General features: G+C 46.9%; 1 protein-coding gene across 1 annotated transcript; it reads right to left on the reverse strand.

Annotated features, from left to right (window-relative positions):
- Positions 1 to 3699: 3699 nt before the first annotated feature.
- On the reverse strand, positions 3700 to 13216 carry LOC542845 (vacuolar-sorting receptor 1; the record flags this gene model as incomplete). Its single annotated transcript, XM_044513911.1, is given in 12 exon segments — positions 3700 to 4159; positions 4277 to 4383; positions 5077 to 5208; positions 6610 to 6676; positions 6767 to 6849; positions 9606 to 9687; positions 9788 to 9864; positions 9955 to 10038; positions 10116 to 10185; positions 10295 to 10383; positions 10524 to 11210; positions 12609 to 13216. Coding segments are annotated over 12 exon segments (1875 nt in total). The 3' UTR covers positions 3700 to 4051.
- Between the last annotated feature and the right edge of the window lie 544 nt (positions 13217 to 13760).

Genomic DNA, 13760 nt, shown 5'->3' on the forward strand with positions numbered 1-13760 from the left:
TGATTAACTTTGCTTTCGCTATCCACTCCTGTTCAAGGAACAGCTCTTTTAAAGGGCAAGTTCGTGATAAATATGGGATAGCGTGTCCGGGTACAGGGCTACTTACTTGAGTATCCGGGCGATTACAGCTCAGACCTGCGTCCTCGGTCAAGTCCGGACACATCGCTTGTGATCCGAAGAAAAGCTTGTACATCTCCACGGGCGTCGCGCCCATAAAATGTTGGAGAGCTCGTGGTCCCTCCGGGTTAAATTCCCATAGGCGGAGGGGTGACATTTGCAGGGCAGGGTGCGACGAATTAGCATGACCTGCGCTACTACGACCAGAGTGATCTCTCTCTCTCTAGGAGGTCTTGAATGCGGCCCTGCAACAAGGGCACGTCCTTGGACGGCCCCCAGTCAAGTCCTTTATTGACCCATGACGCCAGCCGCGGTGGAGGACCCGAGCGAAAGGCAAGTGGCGCCACCCATTTGGTGCCCCTGGGAGCTGTGATACAAAACCACTCTTGTTACCATAGGCTGAGCTCCTCTTGAAAAGAGCCCTCGGGCCATGGATCATCAGCATTCTTGCTTATAACAGCCCCTCCGCACTCTGCCTGCTGCCCCTTGATCATCTTCAGCTCCACTTTGAAGGTCTTGAGCCACAATCCGAAGTGAGGGGTAATGCGGAGGAAGGCTTCGCATACGACAATGAACGATGAGATGTGGAGGATGGACTCCGGATCCAAGTCATGAAATTCCAACCCATAGTAAAACATGAGCCCCCTCACGAAGGGGTCCGTCGGGAAGCCTAGCCCCCGAAGAAAGTGAGACGCGAACACCACGCTTTCGCCAGGCTTGGGAGTGGGAATAACCTGCCCTTGGGCAGGCAGCCTATGCGAAATTTCGCCGGTTAGATACCTGGCATCTCTTAGCTTTAGCACGTCTTCTTCCATAATGGAGGAAGGCATCCACCGGCCTTGCAGGTCGGAGTCGGACATCATCGAAGGTCCAAAGCGCCTGAATCTGGAGCTTTGGGTGTTGGAACTCGAGGCGAGGGGTGGATTCGATTGAGATTGAAAGAAATGAGTGGAGCCTTGGTCTCTTTATAAAGAGGTTGAATACCAAGAGCCTTCCCCGTGACCGTTCGGGGCTCACCTTCGATAGAGGAGACGTGCCAACGGGCACGACTGGGTTACCCGCACCCGTATTAATGAGAATCCCGGAATAAGGGGACACGATCTCTGCTTTGACAAGACGTGCCAAGGAAACCGCCTCGCTAAACGCGCTGAGGTGGGATAGTAAAACGATTCGAATAAAGGCTTGGCCATGGTGTGATGTCACGCCACGAAAGACGTCAGCAGATTGAATTTGTGTAAATGTTATTCTCTCTACGGTGGTATGTGGAACTTATTTTGCAGAGCCGGACACTATCCTTGTGTTCAAAATCTTCTATGAAGTATTCGGAGGAGGAACCCGTCTTGCAATGCCGAAGACAATATGCGCGCCGGACTCGTCGTCATTGAAGCCTGGTTCAGGGGCTACTGAGGGAGTCCTGGATTAGGGGGTGTCCGGATAGCCGAACAATCATCTTTGGCCGGACTCCTGGACTATGAAGATACAAGATTGAAGACTTCGTCCCGTGTCCGGATGGGACTTTCCTTGGCGTGGAAGGCAAGCTTGGCGATACGGATATGTAGATCTCCTACCATTGTAACCGACTCTGTGTAACCCTAACCCTCTTCGGTGCCTATATAAACCGGAGGGTTTTAGTCCGTAGGACGAACTATAATCATACCATAGGCTAGCTTCTAGGGTTTAGCCTCTCTGATCTCGTGGTAGATCTACTCTTGTACTACCCATATCATCAATATTAATCAAGCAGGAGTAGGGTTTTACCTCCATCGAGAGGGCCCGAACCTGGGTAAAAACATCGTGTCCCTTGTCTCATGTTACCATCCGCCTAGACGCACAGTACGGGACCCCCTAACCGAGATCCGCCGGTTTTGACACCGACAGCGGGCATCACTCTATTTGACGCCTTGTACGGGTATCAACCTTGTCTGTTTGGCATCACTACACCGGCCACCAGTGGCGATCTGCAGGAACTGATGGATGAGTGTGCAGCCATGACTGAGCTCCTCCGTCAGCACTTGCACGGGCTCAACAACGCATGAAGAAACAAGCTGACAAAAGCCGGAGTGAGCGCTCCTTCAAGGTGGGCGGCCAGTTTTTTCTCAAAGTCCAACCTTACCTGCAAAATTCCCTCGCTGCTTGTTGCAATCAGAAATTGTCCTTGAAGTTCTACAGGCCCTATACATTACTAAGCCGGATTGGGGAGGTTGCATACAAACTTGATTTACCATCTAGCTCCAGGATTCACAATGTGGTCCATGTCTCGCAATTGAAGAAGCAAGTGCCTCCCAAGGTAACGATCAAACCAGATATCGGTTTAGCGACCCCGGAGCCACTATGTCTTCTTCAACTAGCGGCGGTAGTGCAAACAAGACTCATTCAGCGTGGAGGGAAGATCATACCTCGTATCAAGGTACGTTGGGCAGACCGTTCTACAGATCATGACTCATGGGAGGAAGCCTTTCTGCTGCATCAGCGATTTCCTGCTCTGTCGGCTTAGGGTCAAGCCGCACCGCAAGGGGTGGGAAATGTTATGTGGTGGCGCAACCCGGGAAGACAGCCCAAGGCCTCTCGACGCACTTGCCAGCTGGACGGGGCATGGCGAGCCCAGCAAAGAGTCCAGAGAGGAGAAACCATCAACACGGAAGGGGATAAGTAGGTGGAAAGAACAGAGGAGAGGTCCTCGAAGAACAGAATGTTTTTCCCCTTTTGCAATGTCTTCTTTCATCCCTTCCTTGTATTCCAATCTTGTATCTATAATCAAGGAAGAACTCTAGCGTGGGCATAACAGATCTAGACAGATGAACCCTTGCAAAGAACTTTCTGTGGCCATCGCAATCCGCGGCTAAGGAGCCCACCGTAGGACGTATGTCGCCGATTCGTCGCGTGGCTTCCATAGCCTGACTGCCGCAGTAGCAGTCCAAGGCCACGGACTGGTGAGGCACCAACGTGTAGAAGGATCCCCACAAATCGCGTTCTTCGCATCGAATCGAATCAGGGGCATGTCGTTTGGACACGCCGACCTGTGGCCAGACCATGAACGGGCACAACCCGGCATCACAAAGGAGCTACACGAGCTGGCCATGCCAAACCGCCATTAAACATCAGCACTAGCACTAGCAGATCACGAACCACATGCCAGATTGAGAGAGGAGGCTTAAGAGAGGGGATGGCGGTTACTCAAAAGAAAAAGGAGAGGGGATGGCGCAAGCGTAGTGAGGTGGCCCGCCGCCGGCGGCCGACCGGCCATGGAGGCCACCGCCAACAACGAGGATCGAGAAAGGAGGGAGTTGAGGTTGCTAGCGGCTAGAGGTGCCTCCGGAGTGGCAAGAACGACCCAGGAGGCGGTTTCCACGTGTATAGATATTCTTTTTAGAAGAACCTAATTTTACTTCCCCTCTGCGCTATCATGATCACTAGTGTAAAAAATGTTCTTATATTATGGGACTGGGGGAGTATTATCTTGACACCTCACACACCAAGCACTGCTACCCCTATCGAGAGGAGCAAGGAAATGTTCCACGATTGCCTATGCTGTGACTGACCACTTCAAAAAGCAAACAGCGATTGCTCTACTCACATCACAGATAAAAAGGAAAGAACTGTATACCACCTCTAGGCTCCAGATTTATTCAGATATAACGGGGGCAAGTAGTCTGAACACCAAGTATTTACAGGATGTTGACACGTAGAACGTTCGTAGTATGCAATGAGTCTAGAGCCGACAAAGGGAGTAGGGTAACCGTGACAATATCCGCCTATGCTGTGCATCGTGTCTCACAAAATGAAGGTGCACAACAGTGTAACTCCTAGAATCATACATCAAATCTCCTCGCGTACAAACCGTATCTTTGCTTCGCGCTGTAAAGCCGACGCCACCGATGATAATACATACACTGCACGCTTCTGTGTTGCTCAGCAAAAGCAGTGCCATCTGGTCTCAGATATCACCAGCATGCGCGACATGCTGTTGCTGGTTTGCGCCTTCTTGGCTGTCCAAAGGCATGTACTGAGCCATGATGGCGCGGATCTCCGAATCCATGTAACTCTGGTAGCACACATAAACAGGTATTATTATCAACAACTGACTGGTTCAAGTCCAACCCAAGACCACTTGAAAATAAATAAATGTCAAGCGTTACGAGGATGAGTAGAGATGTTTTACCCGTAGCCTGTATTTGTACACTGCATATGCTCCGACCCCGGCAAATACAAGTCCGAAGAAAATAACCCACATGAAGCTCCAGCCGACTGAGGAGGCAGCTTGTTTGCCTGCAACGAGTTTATGAACAGCATTAGACTAGCACTAGAGTACAACAATATAAACAAGTGATCAAATTAAACTGTGACACAATTTTAGTTGCTGACAGCATTAGGTTAACAGAATATCTGAAGAACTAGAGTATACATAAAACTGCATTTTTATGCACATGTATCATGTGTTGTCATCATTTGTGTTCAGGCAGCAAAATTGAGTGCAAGATCAATGTGGTGCGGATTACGGTAAACACATCCTGCAGCTGCTGCTTCACTTGCCAATACTTAAAACTGCGACTGTACCAACTTCTATGAATAAAAACTAGCCTTACAGTACACAGCAATATAAAGCCTTGGTCATCTGCATTGGTAAGGCTAAACAAAGAACGTGTAATAATTCACCATATACAAACATCAAGGAAAATCATTGTGGCGGTAGCCATCGTTTATTCAGCAACTAACACAATCCCTGATCTTCACAACTTACTTGTGACTTGGAAACAACTAGTTCATCATTTAACTGAAGTATAATATCAAGCATCTCAAATAACAGGAAAGTATAAGTTCAACCATCTCAAACAGAAGAAGCTATTTTGCTCAACTGAACAGGTGAATTTGCTTCTTATCACTAATAATATAGTAGTATACTAGTTCTTGCAAGACAAATAACAAGATAGTTAAGGAGAAATCTCAGGTTAGGCTACTCACTGATGCACGTGTCTTGCTCTCTCATGTATAACATGTTGTTACCACCACAGCTGCATTCATAGCTTCCCCATGTATTCTCGCAACTGCAGCCATTGCACTGACAGGCAGATTTCGCTTTGCATTCATCAATATCTGCACATAGGGTGGACCAAAGGAAATAATTCCAGAAGTCCTTAAGTTCTCATACTTTGAAATCTTCACTCCGCTCGCAACATGAATATCAATAAAACAACCCTAATGACCGAATAATATCTCAACTAAAAGCAATTTATTAGTTTTCTCTAGAATATGTTGAGAGTTATGCAGAACTGACATGGATACACGTTCATGGTATCGGGGTGATATCAATCTGAGGACACACCGTTTTCAGAAAATGACAATATGTGGTTATGTTTAACTAGAGTATTAAAAGAACATTATATGCCATAGCTAAGTTGCATTGTATGGCCCCCAGTCACCTCGCATCTGGGTTGTCTGTTTGATTGCCCCCCTTAGTGTAAATTCCTGGCACCACCCCTGCCCGTAGGAGATAAGAAGAATTGGTGCTAGCGTGTTGGAACACTGAGCAGGAGGAGCTTACAACCGCCTGCTAGTCGAGCAGGAGGAGCTTACAACCGCCTGCTAGTCGCTGGCACCACCACCTAGGTGTCAAGGGGCGAAACCGCTAGTCATAGTGGGAAGTAACTTAGACTAGTGTCATGCATATGACACTAGTCTATGTTACTACCTTCATAGTGCAAAGTGTCATAGAAATAGTATCATATATGGTTGCATTTATTAGCTTGTAGACTCGGCTTCTCTTGGGAAGCGCTATGTGATGGTAACATAAGCTGTTACTCCAAGCACCTCTCTCCTCATTAACTAGCTGCCACATAAGCAAACTTGTCTTGGGGTGTGTTATGTTACCAGCTAAGTTACTCCCACTATGACTAGCATGAGGCGAAAGGGAGTGAGGTGGTTGGGGTCAGAACAGAGAAAGGGGCAGGGGAGTCAGGAAAGTGACGCACTAGACAAGATCACAGGAGATGATGGTCAAATTACCCTTGCGAGTTATGGGCTATTATTGGTCTGAGCTGTATCCACCACGTATCTAACATGCATCAGCATGTATCCAAGTTAATTTATTTTTATTTTTATATCTTCGATACCTCATGGATACAGCATTATAGTATCACAAGCCAGTAAATATCAGTATCGATATGGCATCCAATACGGAATTGCCAGGCTTTTCAGGTGTTGGTGTTCAATGAGAAATAGGGTATGTTTGGATGGTGACCAAAAATAACGATACCATTTTTTTGGTAATAACCAAAAAATTGCTCTTGTTTGGATGATTGCTAGTAATATTTTGCCATGCCCATGCCCTCTAGCTAATTCTAGTTCACTTTTCTTGCCAACATTGGCCAAAATATGTGTAACCAAAAACTTGAATAAAATATTGGTTAGCCAAATTTTGCTAGGGTTAGCTTGGGCTCAAACCAAATTTTGTGTTCAAGTCATGCAAAAGTAAGTTTCTGAATAATGATAAAGTACCTTCACAGCTTTTTACACCATCGCCCTTGAAACCTTGTGGACATTTGCAACCTTCAGATTCTTCATGCTGCAGATTTTCTGAATTTAGTTTTCGCTCTTCTAAAGAATCGCGACTAAAACTAGTAGGCCCCATAATAACGTCTACTCATCCACTTACCGAGCAGGCAGATATTGTCTTCCCATTCTTAGTTTCTTTCCAGCATCCTCCATTGTTGATCTCACACCTACCAACACCGGAAGCTGATAATAGAAAATGTTAATACTAAGCTTACAAAGAATTGACGTAACTCCAATAATAGGATGGTGTGCAAAAGTGAACCAATACACTTTATGGCAACCACATTGTTCCAGTAGTAATTAATACGAAAACACCCATTACTGAAACCATTTTAGCAAATTCAATCAACAACAACAACAACAACAAAGCCTTTAGTCCCAAACAAGTTGGGGTAGGCTAGAGGTGAAACCCATAAGATCTCGCAACCAACTCATGGCTCTGGCACATGGATAGCAAGCTTCCACGCACCCCTGTCCATAGCTAGCTCTTTGTCGATACTCCAATCCTTCAGGTCTCTCTTAACGGACTCCTCCCATGTCAAAATCGGTCGACCCCGCCCTCTCTTGACATTCTCCGCACGCTTTAGCCGTCCGCTATGCACTGGAGCTTCTGGAGGCCTGCGCTGAATATGCCCAAACCATCTCAAACGATGTTGGACAAGCTTCTCCTCAATTGGTGCTACCCCAACTCTATCTCGTATATCATCATTCCGGACTCGATCCTTCCTCGTGTGGCCACACATCCATCTCAACATACGCATCTCCGCCACACCTAACTGTTGAACATGTCGCCTTTTAGTCGGCCAACACTCCGCACCATACAACATTGCGGGTCGAACCGCCGTCCTGTAGAACTTGCCTTTTAGCTTTTGTGGCACTCTCTTGTCACAGAGAATGCCAGAAGCTTGGCGCCACTTCATCCATCCGGCTTTGATTCGATGGTTCACATCTTCATCAATACCCCCATCCTCCTGCAACATTGACCCCAAATACCGAAAGGTGTCCTTCCGAGGTACCACCTAGCCATCAAGGCTAACCTCCTCCTCCTCACAGCTAGTAGTACTGAAACCGCACATCATGTACTCGGTTTTAGTTCTACTAAGCCTAAACCCTTTCGATTCCAAGGTTTGTCTCCATAACTCTAACTTCCTATTTACCCCCGTCCGACTATCGTCAACTAGCACCACATCATCCGCAAAGAGCATACACCATGGGATATCTCCTTGTATACCCCTTGTGACCTCATCCATCACCAATGCAAAAAGATAAGGGCTCAAAGCTGACCCTGATGCAGTCCTATCTTAATCGGGAAGTCATCGGTGTCGACATCACTTGTTCGAACACTTGTCACAACATTATTGTACATGTCCTTGATGAGGGTAATGTACTTTGCTGGGACTTTGTGTTTCTCCAAGGCCCACCACATGACATTCCGCGGTATCTTATCATAGGCCTTCTCCAAGTCAATGAACACCATATGCAAGTCCTTCTTATGCTCCCTATATCTCTCCATAAGTTGTCGTACCAAGAAAATGGCTTCCATGGTCGACCTCCCAGGCATGAAACCAAACTGATTTTTGGTCACACTTGTCATTCTTCTTAAGCGGTGCTCAATGACTCTCTCCCATAGCTTCATTGTATGGCTCATCAGCTTAATTCCATGGTAATTAGTACAACTCTGAACATCCCCCTTGTTCTTGAAGATTGGTACTAATATACTCCATCTCCATTCTTCTGGCATCTTGTTTGCCCGAAAAATGAGGTTGAAAAGCTTGGTTAGCCATACTATCGCTATGTCCCCGAGACCTTTCCACACCTCAATGGGGATACAATCAGGGCCCATCGCCTTGCCTCCTTTCATCCTTTTTAAAGCCTCCTTCACCTCAGACTCCTGGATGCGCCGCACAAAACGCATGCTGGTCTCATGAAAGGAGTCATTCAGTTCAATGGTAGAACTCTCATTCTCCCCATTGAACAGCTTGTCGAAGTACTCCCGCCATCTATGCTTAATCTCTTCGTCCTTCACCAAGAGTTGGCCTGCTCCGTCCTTGATGCATTTGACTTGGCCAATATCCCTCATCTTCCTCTCCCGGATCTTAGCCATCTTATAGATGTCCCTTTCACCTTCCTTCGTGCCTAACCGTTGGTAGAGGTGCTCATATGCCCGACCCCTTGCTTCACCAACAGCTCGCTTTGCGGCCTTCTTCGCCATCTTGTACTTCTCTATGTTGTCTGCACTCCTATCCAGGTATAGGCGTCTGAAGCAATCTTTCTTCTCTTTAAGCGCCTTCTGGACATCATCATTCCACCACCAGGTATCCTTATCTTCGCTTCTCCTTCCCCTGGACACTCCAAACTCCTCCGAGGCCACCTTACGAATGCAAGTCGCCATCTTCATCCACACATTGTCCGCATCCCCTCCTTCCTCCCAAGGGCCCTCCTTAAATACCCTCTCCTTGAACACCTGAGCTACCTCCCCCTTGAACTTCCACCACTTCGTTCTAGCGACCCTGGCACGCTTATCCCGCTGGACACGAATCCGAAAGCGGAAGTCAGCAACCACCAGCTTATGCTGGGGTACAACACTCTCCCCAGGTATCACCTTACAGTCTAGGCACGCACGCCTATCTTCTCTTCTCGAGAGGATGAAATCAATCTGGCTAGAGTGTTGGCCACTACTAAAAGTCACCAGATGTGATTCTCTCTTTCTAAAGAGGGTGTTAGCTACAATCATGTTGTAGGCTAGAGCAAAGCTTAAGACATCTTCTCCTTCTTGATTCCTGATGCCATAGCCAAAGCCCCCATGCGCCCCTTCAAAACCTGTGTTAGATGTACCCACGTGGCCATTGAGGTCTCCTCCTATGAAGAGCTTCTCACCAATCGGTACACTCCTAACCATGTCTAGCAAATTCAATCACATAACTAAATTCTCATGGTACCTTCACAGTTGGTATATCCATCCCCCACGAATTTTACACCTTTGACAATAGGGCACTCACAAACACGCCCACGGAAGGTATCCTACATTTTCATATCCAGCGAATTAGAGTTATCCTACAAGACAAGAATAAATGAAGGAGAGAAGATGAAATATCAGAGGTATCCTGAGCTCAAACTGTACCTTGCATGCAGTGACGTTATTAGCCTTGTCGACCCAGCAACCTCCATGGTTCTCCAAACACTCATTTGTTTGAACATCTATAGTGAACAAAAAAGAAGAAAATAGCATTCCATGGTAAGGCAAGATCTAGGAAGAAAATCTACACTTAAACAAAAAGGTGAACATACCTTCACTCAAACAAATAGCGGGCTCAGTTGTCTCCTCAAATCCTGAACAGATTGCTTTTAGAACAGCACCTTTGTCCAACTTACCTGAAAACAGAACTAGACTGTAACACAGACAATATCGGGGGAGGGGGGTAACTAGTGGTAGAAAACCGGTAGACAACCTCGGTATTGCCTGTTATTGACGACAAGGGTTGGCAGTATCGTGACATCTCCTCGTTTACCATGACCAATCTATATCACAGAAACATATAGCTGAATATACCATAATTTGATGAAAAATGTGCATGAATAAGGCACTATTTGACAGAAAAAAGGTCATTCTTTCTCAATAAGATCATACTTGGGCATCTTGTTCCGCCTTTAGAATTGGGTTTTCCTCATCAGCTTCAGGATCTCCAACACACTTGTTTATCTTGTCCATGTCCAAACCTGCAACGAGCAAATTTAACAGCAATTATTAACTAAGCAGTTTTTTTAGAAAATGTAACTCTGCAGGATTAGTAAAATATTATAAAGAATAATATAATGAAAATTTCTGAGATATGAACATCAATGCCAATTAGACCTACCAAGTGACTTAATAACATGACTTGCACATTCATGTGTGTATTTCTTCTCCTTCATTGGGCATCTAATGGCAAAGTCATGTACATAATCCCACCACAACCATGGCTTGCCAGTGTCATTGGCAACCTTGAATACACAGACTTGGTGTAAATTCTGGACCACGACATCCTTTCCATCATATCCTTTGCTGAAATCCTGCTCTGGGTCCGGTGCACAATATCTCCCATGATTTATGCACTGGGATTTGCATTGCTTGCTCACGGTAAAAGCTTCCGTGCAATACCATGTAATATAATGAGGAGTGAACTGTGTGTAACCCTTCTGCTCAAGAACTTGTGCGGTTCCTCTGAAGCTCTTCACAAAATCCATTTGCATATCACATTTAGGACCACATTCATCATTACTGTTTGTCCAGAATTCATACTCTACACGCTCATCGGGATGGGGAAGGGATTCCCTCCAATCCAGGAGGACACTAACCATGTCACCATTTTCAGCAGATTTCTTAAGGTCCTCGCCCAGTTTCTTTGTTATCAGCACTGATGGAATAGTGATATTTTCTAAGTGCTTCGTGCCAGTATCTTCTGGGTTGTCCATTGTGATCAAAGGCTCGTCCTTGCTATCCACAACGAGAATTGCTGCAGCTCCAGCAAGTTGTGCATTCCATGCCTTTGTTGTGAAAAAGCATTCTGTTCATCACAGAGGAAAATAAACCAAGAAATTAGAATAATCACTTAAGACTAGGGGAAAATACCAAAGAGAATTAAGCAGAAAGATGCTAAGCTAATTACATGTTTTAAAAACCACGAGCAATAACATGTACTCCCTCCGTCCCAAAATAAGTGACCCAACTTTGTACTAGCTTCGTAAACATAATTAAGCACCGACGCACATTTTTAGGCATATTCAGGAAAAATAGAAAAGACACGTGCTAAGCCAACCAAAACAAAAGAACAGAAAGGCAAAAAACAGGTGGCGTTAGCACTCCTATCCTGCTGGTGGCTTCCTACTCCAACTTTAACATCAAATTTTATCTTTACTAAAGCTAGAAATTTAACTCCGCCTATGTCTTCTAGGCATAGCCGGTCCCAAGCCCGGGTAAAGGAGGAGGGTTGTGATAGGCTTGGCGAGCCAACGCAAAAACTAGCCAGTCCCATAGGTTTGAAACCCATTTGAGCGAGAGTAGTACTAGGATGGGTGACCTCCTGGGAAGTCCTCGTGAAAGGGTTTCATATCTAAGGGTTGTGATAGGCTTGGCGAGCCAACGTAAAAACTAGCCAGTCTTTTGGATATGAAACCCATTTGGGCGAGAGTAGTACAAGGATGGGTGACCTCCTGGGAAGTCCTCGTGAAAGGGTTTCATATCTAGCCTACCCCAACTTGTTTGGGATAAAAGGCTTCGTAAGTAAGTAAAGTACTAAAGCTAGAAATTTGACCTGAAACTTCTTTTGCTATTAAAGTTCTGGATCATATTACTTGCTAGTTACAAAATTATAAGGCGTGTTTCATAAACACATTTATGCCTGCTCATTCTGGCTCTGCTACCGTAGGCTACTTGTATCTATGTATCATGCTAGATGAAGCAGAAAATGGTTATAAGAGATGATGATGTTACTACAGCAGCCAGCAGGACTTGTCTTCTTTTCCTGGGTTGCAACAACTGAACATCAACTGAGTTATTGATATTACCAGTGTCACAATAACCCAAACGAAGTGACTGCTACCCCAAATGTAGCTGAAAATGAAACCAATCCCCCATGCACGCATGTCGCTACCGCAAAGGCTATATATACAGATAGAAGAAAAACCTTACTGTATCCAAGGGAAGAGAAGCGTATTGGAAGCTAATGATTGATGTAGTACTAGTACAAACTTCCTAATAAATGAGACCAATCGAAGATTGCCCTAATTAATCCCCTTATAACTGAACAAGCTTCCTTTTTTGTTTGAAACAACAGTAATAAATAAATGAGCAAACTAAGCCGGTAGTATTAATCGCCATGAGCAGCATATAATACTAGTAAATAATATAAATAAATAAATGAAGCACAGCACAGCAAGATCCGAAAAGAAAAGAAAAGAATCACCTCCGCGGTCGATGAGGACGAAGTTGGGGCGGGCTCCCGACTTGTGGCCCTTGAAGGAGACGTCGAACTCCTTGCAGGCCTGCCTGTTGTCCTTGGGGTAGACGACCCAGCCTTGCAAGGTGCCCCCGTACTGCGGCAGGCCGAAGTTGCCGATGGCGCACTCGTACTTGCCCTTGAGACTCTCGGGCGAGGTCACCTGCACGCTGTTCTTCTCCACCACGAACCTCCCCGCCACGGCGTCCGCCATGGCCAGCAGCACCAGCACAGCCCACCACGCAGGACCCATCATCCTGTGTGTCCCCCGACCGTGCGATCCGGGGAAAGCCTCAGCGAAGAGCAAGAAAAGAATCGGGCCTTTGGACGGAAGCGACGGAGATTCCCAGGAGGCGCAGATCTGCCGAGCGAGCTACGGGGAGAGGCCGAGAAAACAAATCGGGGGCGGGCGGCGAGATCTAGCGCAGCGAAGGCTTTAGTGCGGATGGATGGATGGGGGTAGGGGTTGGACTTGCTTGGGAGAAGCGCGCGTCCACGGCGGCCTGCGTGGAGTCGTCTCGTCGTCGGGGTTGTTGGTTGTTCCGTCCGGACAAGCTAAACCCAACTTTTGTTAGCTAAACCAGCAGTAGTACTGGTAGAAATCCGTTGCTGTCACTGTCAAGAGAGCAGAGCGGGGCGGGTCGGTTGCCCTACCCTCGTGAAGGCTCCTGCCGTGCGGCGTGGACAACGTGACCCGCTCCTGATCTGCCCGGAGGGGCCGCGTGGGCTGCTTTCATTTATTCTATCGATTTATCTACTGCCTTTGAGATTCGCGCTCTGTCAACGACTCGTGGTTTCCCAGGCGTGGGGAGCACCGGAAACGAGTGGTGCCCAACGGGTAGCTCCAACAGTGTATCTCCCTTCTCATAAATTCATGCATTATATCAGAGGAAATGTTTAGATCCGGCGCACCGGCTGAAGTTTCGGCCGGTTCCTGCCTCGTCACGCAGAACACACGCATATATAGCAACTTTTCTTCTAATGTGGGCCCGTGCATCTTTATCCATCCCCTCCCCCGGTCGTGCCCACGCAGTCTGCGCGCGCCCGCGAGCCGGGCCCCCGAGCTCCGTCGCCCCGCGCCCCGCCACCTCGCTGGCCGGCCGCCGGAGGGCTGCGCGC

Source organism: Triticum aestivum, chromosome 4B, assembly GCF_018294505.1.
Source record: "Triticum aestivum cultivar Chinese Spring chromosome 4B, IWGSC CS RefSeq v2.1, whole genome shotgun sequence".
In the NCBI taxonomy this organism is placed as follows: domain Eukaryota; kingdom Viridiplantae; phylum Streptophyta; class Magnoliopsida; order Poales; family Poaceae; genus Triticum; species Triticum aestivum.